Source organism: Danaus plexippus, assembly GCF_018135715.1.
Source record: "Danaus plexippus chromosome 22 unlocalized genomic scaffold, MEX_DaPlex mxdp_27, whole genome shotgun sequence".
Lineage (NCBI taxonomy): Eukaryota > Metazoa > Arthropoda > Insecta > Lepidoptera > Nymphalidae > Danaus > Danaus plexippus.
Genome location: NW_026869855.1, coordinates 1,574,775 through 1,594,443, shown reverse-complemented (window position 1 = coordinate 1,594,443; position 19,669 = coordinate 1,574,775). Strand labels below are relative to the sequence as shown.

General features: G+C 30.8%; 3 protein-coding genes across 5 annotated transcripts in view; 1 reads left to right on the top strand and 2 right to left on the bottom strand.

Moving 5' to 3' along the window:
• Nucleotides 1–19,669, top strand: part of LOC116773363 (protein MTSS 1) — a 103,593-nt gene that overhangs the window by 76,333 nt on the left and 7,591 nt on the right. For 2 of the 3 annotated variants that reach the window (XM_061528676.1, XM_061528678.1), the window contains 12 exons: nucleotides 8,639–8,723; nucleotides 9,158–9,374; nucleotides 9,600–9,716; nucleotides 10,227–10,334; nucleotides 10,974–11,118; nucleotides 11,880–11,965; nucleotides 12,777–12,866; nucleotides 13,306–13,396; nucleotides 13,700–13,792; nucleotides 14,101–14,195; nucleotides 14,734–14,842; nucleotides 15,007–15,107. In XM_061528676.1, the coding sequence (XP_061384660.1) occupies nucleotides 8,639–8,723; nucleotides 9,158–9,374; nucleotides 9,600–9,716; nucleotides 10,227–10,334; nucleotides 10,974–11,118; nucleotides 11,880–11,965; nucleotides 12,777–12,866; nucleotides 13,306–13,396; nucleotides 13,700–13,792; nucleotides 14,101–14,195; nucleotides 14,734–14,842; nucleotides 15,007–15,107 (1,337 nt within the window). The remainder of the gene's footprint in view (nucleotides 1–8,638; nucleotides 8,724–9,157; nucleotides 9,375–9,599; nucleotides 9,717–10,226; nucleotides 10,335–10,973; nucleotides 11,119–11,879; nucleotides 11,966–12,776; nucleotides 12,867–13,305; nucleotides 13,397–13,699; nucleotides 13,793–14,100; nucleotides 14,196–14,733; nucleotides 14,843–15,006; nucleotides 15,108–19,669) is intronic. The other variant, XM_061528677.1, reaches the window with a different exon arrangement.
• LOC116773467 (phenoloxidase-activating enzyme-like) lies at nucleotides 2,520–7,410 on the bottom strand. Its single transcript, XM_032665916.2, has 6 exons — nucleotides 7,252–7,410; nucleotides 5,810–5,893; nucleotides 4,586–4,718; nucleotides 4,270–4,469; nucleotides 3,527–3,684; nucleotides 2,520–2,856 (listed from the first exon to the last, which is right to left on the bottom strand). The coding sequence occupies exons 1-6, from the start codon at nucleotides 7,319–7,321 to the stop codon at nucleotides 2,593–2,595; spliced, it is 909 nt and encodes a 302-aa protein (XP_032521807.2). The 5' UTR covers nucleotides 7,322–7,410; the 3' UTR covers nucleotides 2,520–2,592.
• Nucleotides 15,987–19,128, bottom strand: LOC116773468 (uncharacterized). The gene is made up of 5 exons (XM_032665917.2): nucleotides 19,012–19,128; nucleotides 17,928–17,960; nucleotides 17,246–17,435; nucleotides 16,750–16,889; nucleotides 15,987–16,137 (listed from the first exon to the last, which is right to left on the bottom strand). Exons 1-5 carry the CDS (start codon nucleotides 19,047–19,049, stop codon nucleotides 16,059–16,061), a joined length of 480 nt encoding a protein of 159 aa, XP_032521808.2. The 5' UTR covers nucleotides 19,050–19,128; the 3' UTR covers nucleotides 15,987–16,058.

Sequence of the window (19,669 nt, the reverse complement as noted above, 5' to 3'; positions counted from 1 at the left end):
TCCGTATCTGGAGGTTCTAAACAGTAACAGATATACTGAGTTTCTGTTACATTAATTATATTATTGAAAATACAAATTAAAAATTATGGTATCTATTGCTTGGAAAAAAATAATAAATGAAAATGGAAAATGTTCAAAACATTTCTATTCTGTCTTCAATTGTCTCAGTAAGTTGAAAGAGTACATAATCATGTCGTAATATGAACATGACGGGCTTCAAGAGATAGCGGTGGCATTGCAGCGATCTGCCTTTGAACACTGAGGTTATATTTGCAATGACGTCATCAAACACTGAGACACAAATCAAACAAGCGAAGAACCAGTCCCAATATCTATTGTTAGTCACGTCTCATAGCTTACAATTGAAGGTGTCTCGTAAATGTTGCCTCTAATTTCTCTCTCACTTTATTATCGTGAAAACATTATTGATTATTTAATGCCGCAATGAAAAAAAACCTGTTTATTTTATTTATTATAATATATAATAGGTAGTGTCGTACGTGATGGCCATGTGTCTTAAATTGATTTGATCATTATTATACAGAGTTTTACTATGTGATGACGTCACCGCGATGTCTGTTTTATGATTATATCCTAATTAGTTGTACCATTAGCTATTGTGTATTATAATTATTAATTAAGAATTGCAAAGAGCAATGTTTGCCAGTTTAAATGCTCTACTTTGGATTTTTGTAACGAATCAGACATACTTTTGAAATTCGTTAGAGATGTTTCGTAATTTTTATTATTAAAGGGCTACAAAAAAATTATGCTTAGTCTTATCATCGTAAAGCTACGTACGCAGCGTTCAAAGTTTTTATATTACATATATTGACAAGTTTTTGTTTTAACACCGGTTTTTGTATGAAAAATGAGAGACGTCTTGTAGCGTGACGATGCCAACTTGTTTCAAACGAATTTTTCTTGACTCCTCCATATAAACATATGATAGTATTTTCCACTGTGAACTTCGTACAGCCGAATCCCCTGATTCCAAACCGGTTTTGTTTTGAACAGTTAATTTTATCAACGAGAAGGTGGGTGTATAACTTATACTTCATTTAGGCTTTCATTGGTTCAGGAGACTTAATACTATTTTTTTCTTGTTGCATCAATAAAAATATACAGGCACGTTTTCATGCATTCTGTATGTTCCATTATAGTAATACTATATTTGTAATTTACGAACGACATTCACATATCCGCTAGACAGACTGTCTGTCTACATTTTAAGTCTTAATTATATTTACTAACAAAACTATATCTCAACATACTTGTTTAACATCAGTGGTCACCAATTCTGGTATTAAACGTAACACTAGTTTTGCTTCTGATATAATTTAGAAGAAATACACAATAAACATTGGAAATTTCTAGAATTTTATAACTCGTCCGACTAAGATTACTGAATTCTGGTTTTAGTCACTGTTGAAAAAGTGTCTATATATATATTTAAATCTCAGATTAACCAGTGTACAAGCATTTCACTATTCATGGACAGTTCAATATAATTACTGCATGTTATTATGTGTATAAGTGTATCGAACACTTTTTCATCGTACTTAACCGTATCACCTTGAGAACACGGTGACTTGTCTAACTTGACACATTAACATTTTTAGGTCGAAAGTTTCGTTTCATGAAAACTAAGCATAACTTACAATGAGATACATAGAAAAAATATGTATATTTTTTATGATTAGTAATAGCCTATATATATATGAAGCAGTGTATGGAATAACTAGCCGGGCTTGTTTTTTGCGAGGGTTTGAAATTAAAAAAATATATATGAAATAGGGCAGACTGACTTACTCTGTTTTACTAAACGTATCTGCAACTAAAAGTTCCTTCAAAGGTCGAGCGGTTTCAAAGATGAGCCGGAACAAAGAAAGGGATAAAAGTTTAAATATATATACGTATTGATATGTGAAATGAGTAAAAAATGATTTTTTTTTTAAATATGTATTACAAACAGACTACAGATAATAGAGTGATTTTTTTTGACAACTACTATGTTTTTTACAAAACTTGAAAGTATCAATAACCAAAAAGGGTATTTTCTTAACATTATTATAGGGGTGATCATTTCAATGAAGTTATTCTTTCTTTAATAAGTTTACTGTTCCTTCTCTCAGTTCTCTCATTTTATTATATCGAGAAAAAAATCTTTATTGATATTTATGTATAAGCGTATGAGACGAAAACTCTTAGCATTCAATGGATTCACCGTGCGGGTGCCGGGTTCATCGCATTGCAGGGAGAGGAGCTTCAACAGTGCCTGGGACTTGCGACCCAGGTGTAGGTTCAAGGGGGCCCTATCTAACGCGCGTTAAACGCTCATCCGTCAAGCTCGACTCTCTACCTAATTCAATTTGAAAATAACCTACTAGGGCTGCCTTCGAAATACGTTTCAAGTCATTTAGTAGGTTATAGAGAGTTACACCTCTCGCTCCCACTTCTACCGCTTCTTCCGTTTTAGATTGAAGAAAAATAAGTAAATATGAAATGAAACTAACATAATTATCACATTATTTATAAAGCCAATTAAAGAAATATCACATTATTAATACATAATGACATATTAAATTATAACTATAATGATCTCGTGAGACTCTCTATCCATGGGGTGTGGGAGTACACTTTTGTGTACACACTGGGGACACCTTCTACACCGCAAGGTACCTTGCCGAAGCTGACTAGACCCACTAGTGTGTACAAACCATTATCCTTGTACATAAGCGGTCCGCCACCGTCACCTCGGCAGGAATCTAAGCCTTTTTCACCTCCAGCACATATATGACTATCCCTTATCTGATATGATGTATCCTTCAACGAACTGTACACCTTCGAACAAGTCTGGAAATAGATGGGACGTCTCTATATTTTTATAATATTTCGATAATCTTTTATGAATAATATATTAATAAATTTGTCTTGATTAAAATAATGTAACTATATTTATTCTGGTTGAGTTTTTGAAAGTTTTGACATATATATATATATATATATATATATATATATATATATATATAAGTTTAACTTGAGAGAGATGTTTATTAGTAATGCAATAATAAAGAATATTGCATAATTTTTAATATCGCACCGAATGTACTGGAAATGTTAATTTAATAAACCAAATGAGGTGCTTAATATTTCATATACATTAATTCAGACTGCGATACTACATATGAAATTAATGCTTATATCTATCAAATGTTAAGCGATCCATCTAATCCAACTCACGTTACTGATTATGTTACTACGATTTACAAAAAAAAAACTTCCTAGTCGATGAAATTGTTTTTTTTTTTTTGTACTTCAGATTGATCTCTCTTTGATTTTGATTGATTGATTGATCTGATCTTTGAAACATGACGCCAATGAATCTATTATAGAGATCTTGATATTGATACTTAGAAAATTTTAATTATATAATACAGAACGAAAAGTTTTCTGCTCGGCAAGAACCTGAATCTATTAAAATTTTTAATTCAAGGAATATCTCAATAAAATAAAAGTGCTTCACCTCCTTATCAACATACGGCAACTGAACGTAATGTTTGACCACATCGTCTTCATAGCTGCTGGAAGGGCTGCTGCCCCAGCCGGCGTTCACCAGTCGAAGGTTCGCAGGTGGTGACACCAATACATCGCTGGTCGGCAGACATATGGGACGAATGAATTCTATAGTTGGAAGCACAAAAAACAGTTTACACTATTAAGTAATCAAGATATTCTTTACAAAAGCTGAAGGAATTATTTGGTAAATCTTTATGATAATTTTGGTATAACTAATATTATATCTCCTTAAATATTAGTAAATATTTATTAATTAACATGCGCCTAATAAAGGTGTTATAAATAAGTATGATAAATATTTTATAAAAAGAAAAATATAAAGGCGTTATGCATTAAGGAAGAAGTCAGTTACAGTGCGAGCATGGAATTATTGTTTATGTAAATTAATTTCATTTGACGGATTTATTTAAAACTTGGTTAAAATGTTTGGTTGAAATTAAAAAAAAAAACTAAAATTCATACAATAATAATTGATTAACGAATGCCTTAATATTAGCGAGTATTATTGTCGACTGAACAGTCAAATATATTACTAAATTGTCTGCAAAAATCACTACATAAATTTTTGCTATCTATAAAAGATAGCATCACTTTTGTTATACAGCTTTAATTTTTTTTTTAATACTATTATATTTTTATTTTTATTAAATAAATGTTAATATATCACACTAGTGTGTTATTTGTTCTTACCATTGAAAGGGACTTTATCAGCTAGTTTGATAAGAGCTATATCGTGTCCCTTGTGGTTGGGTCGTTGGAAATCAGGGTGCGATCTGACCGTGGCTATGGGGATGGTGATTGCACCAGCGTTGCACACCTGCTTACCATCGACGACCACACAGTCAGGACCCGAGTGGGTTTTATTATATTCACCCAAACGTACTTTGACACTGTAATAAACGGCTTCTATTAATGATGATGTAAAAATTTTATTTTTGTCCTATAAAAATCATTTATCAAGCTTAGATGAAATGAAATTAATCAAATAAATAAAGTATATACTAACGGTCCGTGGTAATTACACTGCGCCGCTGTTAACACGTGCTGGGAACTAATCAAGACTCCAGTACACGTAATCCTTTCATCTTTATTCTCTATTAGAGCCAGCCAAGGAAACTGGTTGATAGCAGCATCACCACCTGTAAACATTAAAATTTCTCTTCACATCCCGCCCGCCCGTGATCACGGTTGCTGAATAGTAACCGAAACGTCGGGAGTATGTAGTTTTAACCAAAAATAAAGCACGCGTAGTAAAACTGAATATAATTAGTTTCATTTAAATGGACATTAAAGTTATTTCAATAATTATAATTGATTCATATAAAGGTCTGTTTAAATAACCCATTCTAATCAACGACCTCTACATAAGGGTTAAGATGTATTCTCGTTTACATTTATGTCTTTTAATCAAACCGCTTTAATTATATTCATACATAAATTATTATATGCACTGATTAGACTTGAAATTTAAGATTTTAATGTCGCCTTTGATTGAATCTGTTTCCGGCTAAGATTCAGACTGTGTCGTTTTATTTTACTACTTAAGTAAGTAAGTACTAATAAAGTAATCGTTGTTTAAGTATAACTAAAAATTGCATTACATTTTATTTATTTACTTTAAACGAATTACAGCCAAGGCGAGCTCAATGCTTACACACTACCAGCTAGCCTTCATATGAATGATATTACTTTAAGGATAATGCAAGTGTTGATATAAGAATATCAACAAAGGGTATATATATATATATATATTAAATCATTAAAATAATAACGGATGTCTTATTTATTTTTCTACCTTACAACGATCCAATTTGTTACTTGAGATAATTACGTAATAATGAAAAACGAGTTTTTTTTTTAATTTTCTCCCTGCTCAGCTTCAAATATTTACTATAATATCATGATAAACCTCTAAATATGAGATTATTATTGATTGATTGGATGTTTTTATATAATTCTCAAAAACCCAAAAGACTTGTATAGAAAAATCGCTTAATAAATTCAAATAAGAAGAATGCATATATTTTTGTAATACAGTCATTAATAAGTTGATATAGTTAAGTTAGCAAATCAATAGTGCTTGATAGCGGTGACACATCTCTATGAATATAAAATTAAGTCAATTATACTAAAACCGGTTTAGCATTAATTTGCATTTCATGTAAATGTATTTTATGTTTATGTTATGTGGTTTAGTTGCCATGGATATGTTACTACGGCATATACTCACTGATTTTAAGATCGTCATCTGCCACGTCAAGGCCGCAGCATCCCGTCTCCTGTTTAGGCGGCCTGTCTATTTTATCGCATGAATCTGTAATAATATAAATTTTAATTATTATTAATTATAATAAAAAAAAACTGTTCCCCCGCTATAAAAATCCTTAAAGTTATAGTGTAAGGGGTAACACTATAACTTTAAAATAAAAATAATAATAAAGTGAATAGTAGTTAAAAATTAATAATTAAATAATATTATACAAAAGACGACACACATATAAAAATATAAGGTCAGGCTAAAAGCAATGGAGCGTTGATTATATGCAGCTTGGATATTTTTATATATTTACCTGTTTATATTAAACAAGTTTAAAATGATAATAATTATTATCAAATAAATTACCTTGATATATATGTAGTTATATATAGATATATGCTTATATAATTGTACTATATATATATTTTAAATATTGTTACAGAAAAAGACAATGTCTGTCTGTCTGTCTGTTCGCAATAAACAGAATAATTACTGCACCAATTGTCAAGCGGTTTTCATCACTCGATAGCGTGATTCTTGAAAAAGGTTTTATTATAATTTGCTAAGGTTTTGTATTGATTTGTGTGTACATTAACGATATTTGTTGAAGATGTCGGGAAAAAATCAGCCGTCTGTCAGATTTAAACGAAAACGCTGCTAAAACCCTTTGAGATATAACAAAACAATGTATGGTGGAATTGTGTATTTTATATAGGTCTACAGAAAAGTCCGCGATGGCATATGTCTATCTCTTAAGGATAACATACTATATCCATTTTCCAACTTTTAAAAATTGGCATTCTTAAAGCGTTTATTGAAAAGCAATTTACATAGATACGGTATTAAGTCTTATCAAAATAAATTACTTTGTTTTCAAGCCTTCATCGGTATCTGTAAATTACTATTTAAATCATTTAAATCGGGCCTACCATTTGAAAGTTATCATAATGTAAATTTAATAATTCTCATAATTAGAGACCGTGCGAAGCAGGGGCTGGTTCCTAGTTTTGTCATAAAATATTCCTCGCTTGTTAAAGGATAAAAGATAAAATAAAAGAGTAAAAATACTTAAAGAAAAGCAGTAAAAATACCGTTACATTTATTTTTGTTAACTAAAAAATAAATTATGTGAGATTTTTTAGAAATGAATTAGCTCTTATACTTACGATATATGAATTTATTTAAATATTTTATTTATAAATATAACATAATTATTATAAATTAACAATAAAATTTTATTAAATAAAAATAATTCTTAAATTGTAAGCAAGAAAAAACATTCGATAAAAATACCTATTTTCGAGCTCTGTACAAAAGATGATTTTATAATTTTTCTCATATAGATAAAAGAAAAATGAGAATGAGAATAAATTTATCCATGCATATAAAAATATAAACAATCGTTATTTACCAACCTCCAAAGGTTTCAGTCCCAGCGGATAACAAAGCAAATAGGAAAAAAAATCTCTTCATCAAGACCTCCATAGTGTGTACGATACAAAATCTAATATGTTACTGAGCCGGTCACAGTGCCCAATGTTCTTATATGATAAAACGCAGCGCAGTCTCGAGTGCCATGGATCCTGACGTCGTGTAAAATAATGTTTAGGTATACACCATATAATAATTTGCATCGTCGTCCAATAAAAGGTCATCGCATTTCGTTGTAGATAACAAAGATTTCTCTCATCAATTTTTGCATACGAATTCATTCCTGTCCTAAAAGTAACTCTATGTTGTACATTTAGGGAGTGTTTTTGACTGGCTCAAATATGTTATGTTCTGTATACGAATTTGGCATTATACGTGATGTTTATGGGCGGGGGTAAAAACCTTTTGATAGATATTTTGCAGGTGTTTGATAAGATTATTCATATAGGTAATAAATCAAATCAATTTCTGTATAATGTTGGTTTATTTTTATAAAGTTTTTTTTTTTAACAATTCAAAGAAATCTCTTAATGAATTTGTGTTTTGTTTTCATTTAGATTCTATGCTACGTTATATATTATACCTCTATATTATATTAACTATGAAACGTGATGATTTAGTCACGTTAAGGTGATTTTTTATTTTATTTTACATTTCTTATATTTCAATAAATAAGATCGTAAATTTACTAAATTGATCTCCTTTTTTGTCTAATTTATAAATGAGATCACTCGTTCGGTCAGGGTCTTGGTAAATGTCAATCTTATCAAAAATATTGACACTTTGTTGTCTCAAACATTAAAACCTGTTCCTATCTCGACACAAAACACGTAAATAGAGATTTTCTTCTTATTAACAAATTCAACGATAAAATTTTTGTTTACAAACAAATCTTGTATTATAATAATGTTTTGAAAATTTATATATATATGGAATTACTTTTGAATTATATGTTGATTATATCAGTTTAATTAATGATATGAAACTGAATAAGTTATTATTTATTAGCAATTCTATCGCGTTGTTTATTCATTAAGCTAGGTACTCACTTTACTGTCACAGATATTTTTCTTATATCCTATATTCTCTATACATTCTTATTAGAAGAAATCCTTATAGAAGGTTGTTTTTAATTACGATACCACGTATCATACTTATTATTGGAAATGTAGTGTATATCTAGCGTTATTTTAAATACGCATGTAATGTTTTTTTCCTATATAGAAGCTATGTCAATAAATCTTAATTAACGATATCCCCTAGCAGCGGGAGAATGACTTTTAATGATAAACATGTTTTGGTTTGAGTACAATAATACATGCAGAAATTTTGTAGTAAAATAATTGATGTATGTTTGTTTATTTGTTACAGGAGCCACAAAGGAAATAGGAACCGCCTTGACAAGGGTCTGCCTCAGACACAGGGCTATAGAGACGAGAATGAAGACATTTATCAGGTATATTATATATTAATTAAGTACATACGATACCTGTTACTTATATATATATATATATATATACATATATATATATAATGCCTAAAGAAAACTCTTAGCATATTTTAAAAGTAATAATTATAACATATATTAAGTTTATTATATATTTTATTTTGTAATAAAAAAATTATCAATTAATATAATCGATATTAATTGGACATATTTCTCATTGGATATTTCTCCTAATTTGTGACGCTGTTGAAAAATTAAATAACCCCGAAAAAAATAATTAATTCTTTATTTATATACATTACTTATAGTGAACTCCAAAACAAACTATCGTACAATTTATTGTGTTCAAGAAATAGTGCTATTTAAAATATTTTACTTTTGTCTCGTCTAAAAACATTTCTGTCTAAAAGTAAATATCAAAAAAACAATAATTTTCACTCTAGCACGTTGATGGAGCGTCTTATAGCTCCATTATCGGAGCGAGCTGATGAATGGCGTCGTGGTTGTAATGTTACCGGCGCATTGAGCCGAGAACACGCACGTGAGTGTAAACGCGCCAGGGCTGAGCTGCGCAGGCGGGTCCATGATGCCCAGAGACACGCTAGGAAAGCGAGGCGGACGAATCCGGATGTTAAGCGGAGAGCTGACGTTTGTTTGCAGGTTTGTGTGACAATATTATACGGCTGGGGATCTTTTTGAGTTTGGTTTAAACGGAAACTATAATGTATTTTTTTTTTATATTTCAAATACTGGAAGTGGTTACCGATGTATCTTGATCTCTTTATTTATCGATTGATAACAATTTAACATCAATAAAGGTTTGATTATATTTTTTGCAGTGTATGTATTTGTGTGAGACATGTGTGATGTTTTATTTTTATAAAGGATATCCAAGAACGAAAGCAGCAATTGGAGGAGATGGAAGAGAAGGCGGTGAAGGCCGCTCTGATAGAAGAACGGAGCCGGTTCTGTAACTTCGTGTCTCTTCTCAGTCCTGTTGTGGTAGGTCATGGTTTAGTATGAGCAGATTTATCACATATTTCAATATAGCAAGTGGAAATATACTAGGAGATGGACCTTTGCATCGCATAATGAAGCGACTTGAGCGTTTTGTATAGAACCGTTTTATGGACATGGGTTCCGTTTTCCGGCCCTAAAATCGAATTCGGTGGTCCTATCTAGATGTTGTTTGATAAATACTGCCACAGATAACTGGGCTATCGAATAAAAAAACCTCGACTAAAGCATTCTGTTGCCGAAATGCTATCAATGAATGATTGACCTGTACCGTACCGCACCGATCGCTTCACTCAATAAAAGTTGCTATTTCAGATCCCACTCGAATCTATGAATTTTTAATTGCTATTTATTAGAATGAGAATATTAATGGGTACAGACCAGTTGTTCTGTTAAGACGATAAAATATTATTGGATGCTTTAGAAAAGGAATCCATACATGTAATACAAGTATTAGTAAGTGTTTGTCATATGAGATATTTTTTCTGAACATAGGAGAGTGAAGTGGCAATGCTAGCAGAGGTCAGTCACCTTCAAGAGGGAACAGAACAGTTGTCGAGGCAGATTTCGGAACCTCGGAGTTTACCCCCTGGGAGTCTACAGGTATTTGTTGAAATGCATAGCCTGTTCCTACTCCGAGTAGACTAGATATGGTCTTTTATTCAGCGTAATTATTAGACATGTTTCCTTGAAAGTATTAGTATGTATTATAATAAATTTATGTCTGATTTCAATATAATCAATTAGAAAAACTATAGAAATATTCTAAAATTATATGCCTCTGTAATTTTTTTTTGTTACTCCCGTCTAGTGGACGTGCACGAAGTTTAGGTTTTGACTGAATTAAAGATACCTTGATTACTCTTAAAATGCCGGAGAATCTTCGATTTGTTAACTAATTAATTAACGATAACTAGTGTCCAGAGCCTGCAGATTCATTCTATGTGATAATAATGGACAAAAAAATACAAAAAAGATTCAAACTAGTTTCAAATTTAAGATTTTTTTTTTATTCTTTTGGAATCTATAATTACAAATATTGTTTACCAATATTCAAATTTTAGTCCCGTTTTGTTTCGGCTCATGTATTATTTAGGATTTTACCCTATATAACAATTTTTTTGTAATCGTATTAGAAAGTGACGTTTGAAATAGTAACTGGATGGGTTTTGTCAAAATCATATAGAATAGCCAAGTGCTGGATATTTATATTATATATGTTATGTATTTTGTATATTCCAGGTGATTTGCGATATAAAGTCTTGCTACAGTGGTTGGGCGGAAGGTGGCTCGGTTCCGCCCTCGCCCTCTACATCACGACTTGGCAGTCGCAAGTCATCTTTGACATCTATATCGTCTCTTAGCAGCCAATGCTCCGATCAACATGGTGAGTTTTAACTGATATATATCAGGGAAGAAAGATTTAAGCTACCTTATTAAAGTTCAATAGATTTTTTTCGGTTGATTATAGTAAAATATAATATTTGTTCCTATCACGTCATTTCTATCACCCATGCTAACCAAAGCTATTGAACCTTATAATTTTTTATAGTAAAACCAAAGAAAGTTCTATTGTTTCAACAAAAATATACGTTTAACAAGCCTTGTTTGCACATGTATCGTAATCTCTTCATAATATTTGTGTTTCCTCTTAATATAAAGCGTTTCTTATTGATACACTCGATATTAAAAAGACAGTAGAATATTCTGGCAAATCGTTTTAATATTATATATGTATAGAAAAAAATCGTGTTAGTCACACTATGTATAACTCAAGAACGGCTGTACGGGTTTGCTGGAAATTTGTAGGGAGGTGTAGGTAGGTTGGAACCAGGAGACGGATATAGGATACTTTTGAATTCGTTCGACCAAAAAAAAAAAATTGCAAAATAAATTCAAAATCTGTTTATTTGCTGCCTTTTAATCGAAACACGTCGCCTGCTCAACTATGCCTTTCTAATTATGAACCTAACGCGAACAAAGTCGCGGGCAAAAGCTAGTCTTGCGATATAACTTATTATAATATAGGTGTTTCCCAATAAATGAATATATAAATACTTTTGGTATGAATATTTTTTTTGGACTCCGATGTTTTGGGGTGGTTTAGTTGTTCTTGAGACTTGAATGATGTTTTCCTTAACGACCTAGGTGTGTCAGGCTCAACAGTGAGCTGTTCAACTCCCATATCCACTGGATCGTCTATAGCACCAGCTTTGGACTCCCAGCGTGGACAGGTAGGTTTACTATCATATCATTATCATTATCACTACCACATTTTTCAACTTACACATAATTCTTCTATGCGTGTGTATGTCACTGTACTTGTATACGGCTGGACCGATTTCACTTAACTTTTTTGTATGTATTTGGCTGAGGTCTCAGACAGTTTTGATTTATAAGTCAGCCTACCGGATGTCGCTGCAGTCGGTATCTAGGTTATTCGAAGTGAATAGGCAAGCAACGTAGGTTACTGTATGTTTTTTAATACGCTTTATACGTTTCTTTCTGAGTACAATTCTAATGTTTGAGCGGACGGAGTCGCGAGCAAAAACTAGTGCGATATAAAACTTTAGTTTTTTTTTTAATATTTTCCTCCTGCACTAACTCCTACGGGCATAATAATCTGATGTGATATCATGTCCAAGGAGCATTACATGTGAAGTTACATTAAATGTGTGTGTTACACAGTTTTTGCGTGTATGGAATATCCATACATCCTCACAAAGTTTCGCATTTATTTATTTTTTTTATTCTACCTTCATAAAGATTTTTTTTTTTAGTTAAATAAACAAAAGTCTTTTTATAACAAACTCTTCTTATATTGCTTACCGTTTTCGACTATTAATATATTTTTGACTATTCAAAAATGCTCAGGAAATACAAAATAAAAAAAATATATATTTTGATTTTTTTCCATATAATATAACATATGTGATCGCTTTCACCCACAGTTATTATTGTTGTATCATGTATATTTTACTTTATCTCTGATTTTTTGTTGTTTTTCTTCCTTATTTTTTTGTTATTTTTCATCCTCACCCCCAGTCCACGTCTCGTCTGGCGAGCGTCTGTAGCAGTGACTCTGGTTTTCGTTCCCAAGACACTCTCCAGCGACCCTCGCTATACGTTGATAATGTAAACTATTATTTATTTTTGTTTTTTTTTTTTTTAAGTTTACCCGACTGTGATATCGAAGGTTATGTTCTGAGCTTAAACTGCTTGATGGATTTTGGTACATTAAAAATGTGTCTCGTTTTAGATTACATTCTACTCTATGAATATACCCTCTTCATTATGACAGCACGTTTAATTTTAGAAATACCCTGACAGTTTTTTGTCTAATGAATATAATTCTTACGCGGTCGGGTGTACTTTATGTATGTGCTTTGTTTCTTTTATTTATAATATAACAACTATATACTGGAACTTATATTATAGAAAGTGAATTAATCCGACGTGATAGTTCAGTGGTAACGCTGGCGTTATTCGGGAATCACGGGTTCGAATCCATGTGCTTTAGGATAGTTCTACATGTGAGTATAATTATAGTAATGAATAAAATGTATTCCAACAGGGTTCAGACAATCAAAGCATTAACAGCGAATGCGCGACACCGTCTAAGACAAATGACGAGAATGACTCCAACGATCTCACGTCCAACTCGGGTACGTTATGAAAAATATATAAAAAAAATATTAAAATACAATAAAAACATGATTAAATTACAATAAATTTAGATATTATTCTGTGAATATTTACAATTGTGTCTCCATTAACTTAAACTTTATACAAAATAAGTCCATTGTCATGTTATCATGTCATGTGATTTATTAATTTTATTCAATAAAATTATGTTTTATTACAAAACGATCATGAAAACCAAAAATCAAGAAGATGACATATATTATTTTATTATACATTATATATTAAATAAGCCGTCATTTTAACATGACACGTGATTTACAAAGCTTCAGCCACATGGCCAGATCTCAAAGACACGGCGCAGTTCGAGAGAGCGGCCTCCGCTATAATGGGGGGCAGACCGCATACTATATCAGCTGGTTGGTCATTTATAATGAATATAATACAGATGTGAATTATTATAGTACTTGTTTATTCAGATGATTATCATTTAAGCTGTAATTACATGTTCGATTTAATAATTTTAATATATTCTTAGTTTTAAGTTAAAGTAACAGTAACACTAATCATGATCAAATATTTTTTTTTTTATATCAAATAACTTTTAGCTAGTGAAAAAAATAATTACCTAACGGATATATACAATATGTATATATGTTTGAATTCTTTTTATATTTAAATAATGTGTTTCTAAGTATATCTGTTGAGCATGCTGTTTTATTGTAAGGTACGGATCGCTCGTTCCAACGGCCGGCGTTGAGTGTTCATACATTCAGCGAGAACGCCCGCGAGGGTATATACGCCAGGCCGCCTCTACCCACTGTGAGTATACCCACCTACATAGGAAATAGTTAAATTAAACTCAAATTATTATTACTGAAGGTCTAAAAATATACTCAGGAAGATTTATAACCCCACAAAAAAAATAAAAAAATAATCGTTAACCTCATAGCTACAGATTTCTCCTTTCTATTTTTTTTCTTTTTAAGTATTGTATTAATTTTAGTTAAATCAATTGAAATAAGAATCATTTCATTCAGAATAAAAATTATGACAAATCATGTTATAAGGCACGATGATGCAATCCAAGCTGTAAGCGGAAAGTCATGTTAAATAAATGGTCTGTCATGATTTGTAAATTTATTATCATGTTTTTTTTATTAATAATAATTCTAAGTCTCTAAGGTGTTAAGGTAACAGATTAATTGATTATAAAATCTACTTACCTCGGATCCTTATACACATATATAGAAGATTTTTTTAAAATTTATATTTACATGATAAAATTATTTATTTTTCAACAAAAATATGTATATATTTTTAAATATATGTGTATATATAAGTATTATCGTATGACCAGCGCTGTTCATCATTGGAGCGTCCCAGTGTGCCGGCGAGGAATTCCAATTCAACAAGAGCTGAGTTCAAACCAAATAAACCTACGAGCCTTCCGCCGCACCTCGCTAAAGGTGAGCGTCGGGGGTCGGGGGTCGGGGTTATTAAAATGTGTTAGGGGTTTAAATATCTGTTTCTTATATAAAGTTTTTGATGTTTACGCAAAAAGTTATCAATTTTCTTGCACATTCCATGTTGTATTACTTATTATATATTAAATGTATATAATTTCCTACAGAAGTACCACAAGCTTTGTACGTGAATATGTCAGAGTTGGCGACTATGGCGGCGTCACGAGCACAGCAACAGAACAGTACGGAGTATCCTCAACAGGAGAAGGTGGGTGTGGGACGACATGCGTACTGAGAGAGGGGGGGAGGGGGGGAATGTACCAATGCACATAAAAGTTACTGTAGAGATATCAAATTGTAACTAAAAGTGTAGTAAATTAATACCTGCAGAAAACGCTGTAACCTCGGCTGGCTTAAACCGCATTTGATATGAAAAAATATCTATGCTCGTTTTATTTTTTAACGATGAGCTAGTTAAAGAATATAACCTCGGCTGCGATCAGGATGCGAACCCGCAGCCTCCGAACACATCTGTCCATTCTATTCTGTATTTGAATTTTAATACAAAAAAAATCTCAATATTAGTTTTACAATAACTACTAATAGTTATTAATAGCTGTGGTGGCCTGGAGGTTAAAGGCCCGCCTCTCACACGTGAGGGCGCGGGTTCGAAACCTGGCAACTACCAATGTGATCTTTTCCGAGTCATATGTACTTTCTAAGAGTATTGAGACACCACTGACAGACGGTCTCACCGAGCAGTGGCTGGATAACCACAAGCCCAGTCGGAAATCTGGCTGGAAGAGGCTACAGCAAGCCTTGAGGTCTAAATAGCTCCAAAAAACTGCTCGTGCAGAAGGCAAGGGGAAACCACTGCAACTATCTTCCCGTGAAAGTCGTCATGTGTACGGATCACTGATACGTGATGACCACGACGAGTCTGCGAAGACTCTGGCACCGATGATGATTACTAATAATTTAAAAAATAAGATTGATAAGAAAAATATAATAAATTTACACACAGTAAAAATATCCTAAACCGTTACACAACCCGCATCATATGACCGGATTATATAGGTTTGTGGAAAAAAACATGCAAATATAAATATAATTAAAAACTTATACTAATGTATTAAAACAAAAGATATTACATCACTAACCTATTTATTGTCATACATTTAACAAATAATATATTTCTTTACATAACTATATTTTTTCATCAGGCGTTCGTATTGAAAATTCTCATTTTATTCGTCGCGTCCATTGTAAAGGGTTTTTCTCTTCTGTGTCGGGTCGATCTGGAGAGTAAAAAATGTTATAAACAATAAATTTATATATGTATTGTAAACTAATTCTTAATATTAGAGATTTACAGCTGGAATACATCTACGACTTCTGGGATTTCCAGGTCTGTTAGCTCTATGATGTGATTTTCCAGAAGTTACAGCTTCAAAATTTGCCATTTCTTTTTATCTATACTAAAAATTCTAAGCATTTTCTCATAATAATATAGATATAAGAAAAAATCATTCAATAGACATACAAAAAAGAATTACTAAAGTCAGGGATATGTTTGGGTTATGAGAATACCTTAAACTTATATTTTAAACTTATAGTTATATATGTACCCTCAATAACCTGTATATCCAAGTATATCAATAATTAAGTATCCAATTTTCACTTAATCTGTGATTTTGACTTCATTCATCAATTAAATTGATCATTTTTATCATCATCTTAGACGGATAATAGTATCGTCTAACCGACTTTGAAAAGACGAAGTTATGTTTAATTATTAATTATATATTATTACTTAATACTGATATAGATAAAAAATTAAATTTTAGGAGCATTTTTTTTTTATAGAATTTTACTGTTAATGTTTTATAATTAACTATAGCAATACTAACAGCTTGTCCCAATGAAATTTGGAAGCTAGAGACTCAGATACTTGTCCCTCTTTAAGTTGTTTCTTAACAGCTCGTTCCACTAGCCTTAAAGACGAGAACACGTTCTGAACGCTTGAAGGCTGACGGTTCCTTGAAGTTGTCTGGTTAAAAAAAAATAGAATAAAGTATAATTTGCTGTAATAAAAATATTATAATAATGCAAACAAGTTATACTAGGAATCCTAAAGTTGGAGTTATTTTTTTTAAAACGAGGAATAGTATTTTGCAACTTATCTGACAGATTTTTATAACATTTTGGTTTTATACGGCTACATTTATAACATTGTCGACTCATCAGATATATTTTATAACATTTTCAGTGTTATCCGACCAATATTATAACATTTTCGACTTATCCGACTTATCTTATAACATTTTCGACTTATCCGACTGATCTTACAACATGTTAGACTTATCCGACTGATCTTACAACATGTTAGACTTATCCGTCACTCACCATGATTTCAACAGCTTCAAACAGCTTGGCCAGTTCCTTTCTCTCTCGTTCATTAATACTCGGATCCTCGTAGTCGAAAACCTCGCTTTCCTTCAGTTTCCTTTTTATTTGGTCCAAGGTTATGACCGGCGTTTGATCCAATATCTCGCCTGATTTGTAAGCAGCCTTCGCATCTTCTGACATATGAGGACTGAAATTCATATTAAAAATATATATGTATATATAATTACCACTTTGACTATAACTCATTTAATATATAAAGCTAGTCTAATGCGAATATAAATATATATATATATATATTATTTGCATAATCATATTTTAAAATATCAAACTTAATGATTTATAACTAAATATTGCGTATATTGAAAGCTACGATGTGATGTTTTAATAATAACATAATATGTCAGTTTCAAGGGTTTTTGATTTAAATTTAATTAAATTTAAATTTATTTGCTTTTTTATTAAGGAATATCAATTTCAACTAATCCTATTTAAAGAACTCACAAAGATATTGTTCAATAATTGTTACGTCAAAGTTATATATTGGAAATGTTATAAAAAATATAACTAGTTAATTATTTCAGTTGTTGCAATTTTTATAGAAATCACTGTGATACTGTCTTTAAAAAAAAATTATTTACTTACTATTATACTATATATATAATAGTATCTTAATACTTACCATCCGTTTGTGTGAAAAATTAATTCGATGATTCTGAAACAAAAATATATATTTATAAATTTATATACAACTGACTTTTGAGTCAGTTTTTTCCTGATCACTTAAGTTTTTTCTATATTTTTCAAAAAAGCCCTGAATGAAAAAAAAAATTAATAAAGAAAATACATCACGCATTTATATTTATAGAAGCGTTAACAATAATGTGACTAATTTAATTATATGCGTAAATATATAATTAATTTTAACGGAACTAAGTGAATTTAAAGTACGCGTAAACGACACGTTGTATATATGTATATACTCTTAATGAATTTTAATATTATAAGATTATATAAAATTAATTTGTACTGTATTTTCTTAAAGGTTCTATTCAAATAAATATCATAACTATATACAGAATATATATATATATATATAAGATGTAATTAAATATATACATATGTTTCTTATAGTTTCATCTCATTGCTATACTCGTATAGTGGATGTAAAAAAACTTAAAAAAATATATCATAATTAACTTAATGTCGATAGTATAATTCTTTTCGACATATCCGACTGGTATACAGCAAATGTAAAACAAAACATTTGTTTAATCTCGAGGATTAACAATCGGCTTCCTTTGTTCAATGTAAATAAACATATATTTGGTAATGCTCCGATATAATGAAATTCTTGAGATAATCTTAACCTCGTAATACATTCAATAATATAGGGTGTCCCAAAATTTACGCAAGATTGCGTTAATTTTGATTAAAGATAATCTTGCGTTAATTTTGGGACACCCTATACAACGATTCGTTCAAGAACATTTTTCGTCCTTCGCGAATTTTGGTGCTTGAGATTTTTTTTTTTGAAATAACAATTTAAAATAAATTTATACTTAATTTGTAATAGTTGTTACATATTGTTATTATTTAATATAACAATACGAAACAGCTTGTGCTGTTTTCTATTTATTTTGATTAAACACCTCTACAACGATTTGTATAGTTTAATGTTATATAATAACGAAAATAACATGTGCTACCTATATATATATATAAACCAGATATTTAAATATTATATATATAATATTAATACTCACATCAAATTAATAGTTATAATATAATATTTGTATGACATAATCGTCACTAGTGAATCAACTCGTAACACGTTAATCGCGGACTGAACGAAATTCGCACCGGTATGTACACTTGTTATATCCGCGTGTACAATGGAGTATTGCGATGATATATCTTGATACTTGAATTTATTATATTATATATATTTATTTATATTATATTTATATTAGGTTTTTTTTAAGATTTTTTTTTATGGTAACACGTGTTAATAAAATAATTTTGAAATTAGTCTCCTTTATAGTGATTTTAGCATAAATCACCATTGTTTCTCAAGGCGGGTTGGCGATTTCAAACTTATAATTTGAAATTATAAGTCCAGGCTTCCTCACGATGTTTTCCTTCACCGTCCGTCAGTGGTGTCTAAATACTCTTAGAAAGTACATATGACTCGGAAATACACATTGGTACTTGCCAATGTTTGAACCCACCCCTTAATGCTCTAACCTTCTCCATAGGCTGATGATGATGATGATGATGATGATGATGATAGTTATTTTCAATAACTACTACATTTATTTACTAAGAAATTTTATTAAAAACCTATAATCAAACTCGATCTTGCTTTCAATTTCAAGTCACAAATATATAACTTAATATAACTTAATATTTTCTCATATAGTT

Bases quoted from the DNA above. Each gene is read 5' to 3' on its own strand.
- LOC116773467 (XM_032665916.2), bottom strand. From the start codon at position 7,321: ATGGAGGTCTTGATGAAGAGATTTTTTTTCCTATTTGCTTTGTTATCC. The intron at 5,894-7,251 runs GTTGGTAAATAA...ATATTATTACAG, and splicing joins TGGGACTGAAACCTTTGGAG to ATTCATGCGATAAAATAGAC. The intron at 3,685-4,269 runs GTAAGAACAAAT...TTCCAACTATAG, and splicing joins TGATAAAGTCCCTTTCAATG to AATTCATTCGTCCCATATGT.
- LOC116773468 (XM_032665917.2), bottom strand. From the start codon at position 19,049: ATGTCATACAAATATTATATTATAACTATTAATTTGAT. The intron at 17,961-19,011 runs GTGAGTATTAAT...TTTTTGTTTCAG, and splicing joins ATTATAACTATTAATTTGAT to AATCATCGAATTAATTTTTC. The intron at 17,436-17,927 runs GTAAGTATTAAG...TATGAATTTCAG, and splicing joins ATTTTTCACACAAACGGATG to TCCTCATATGTCAGAAGATG.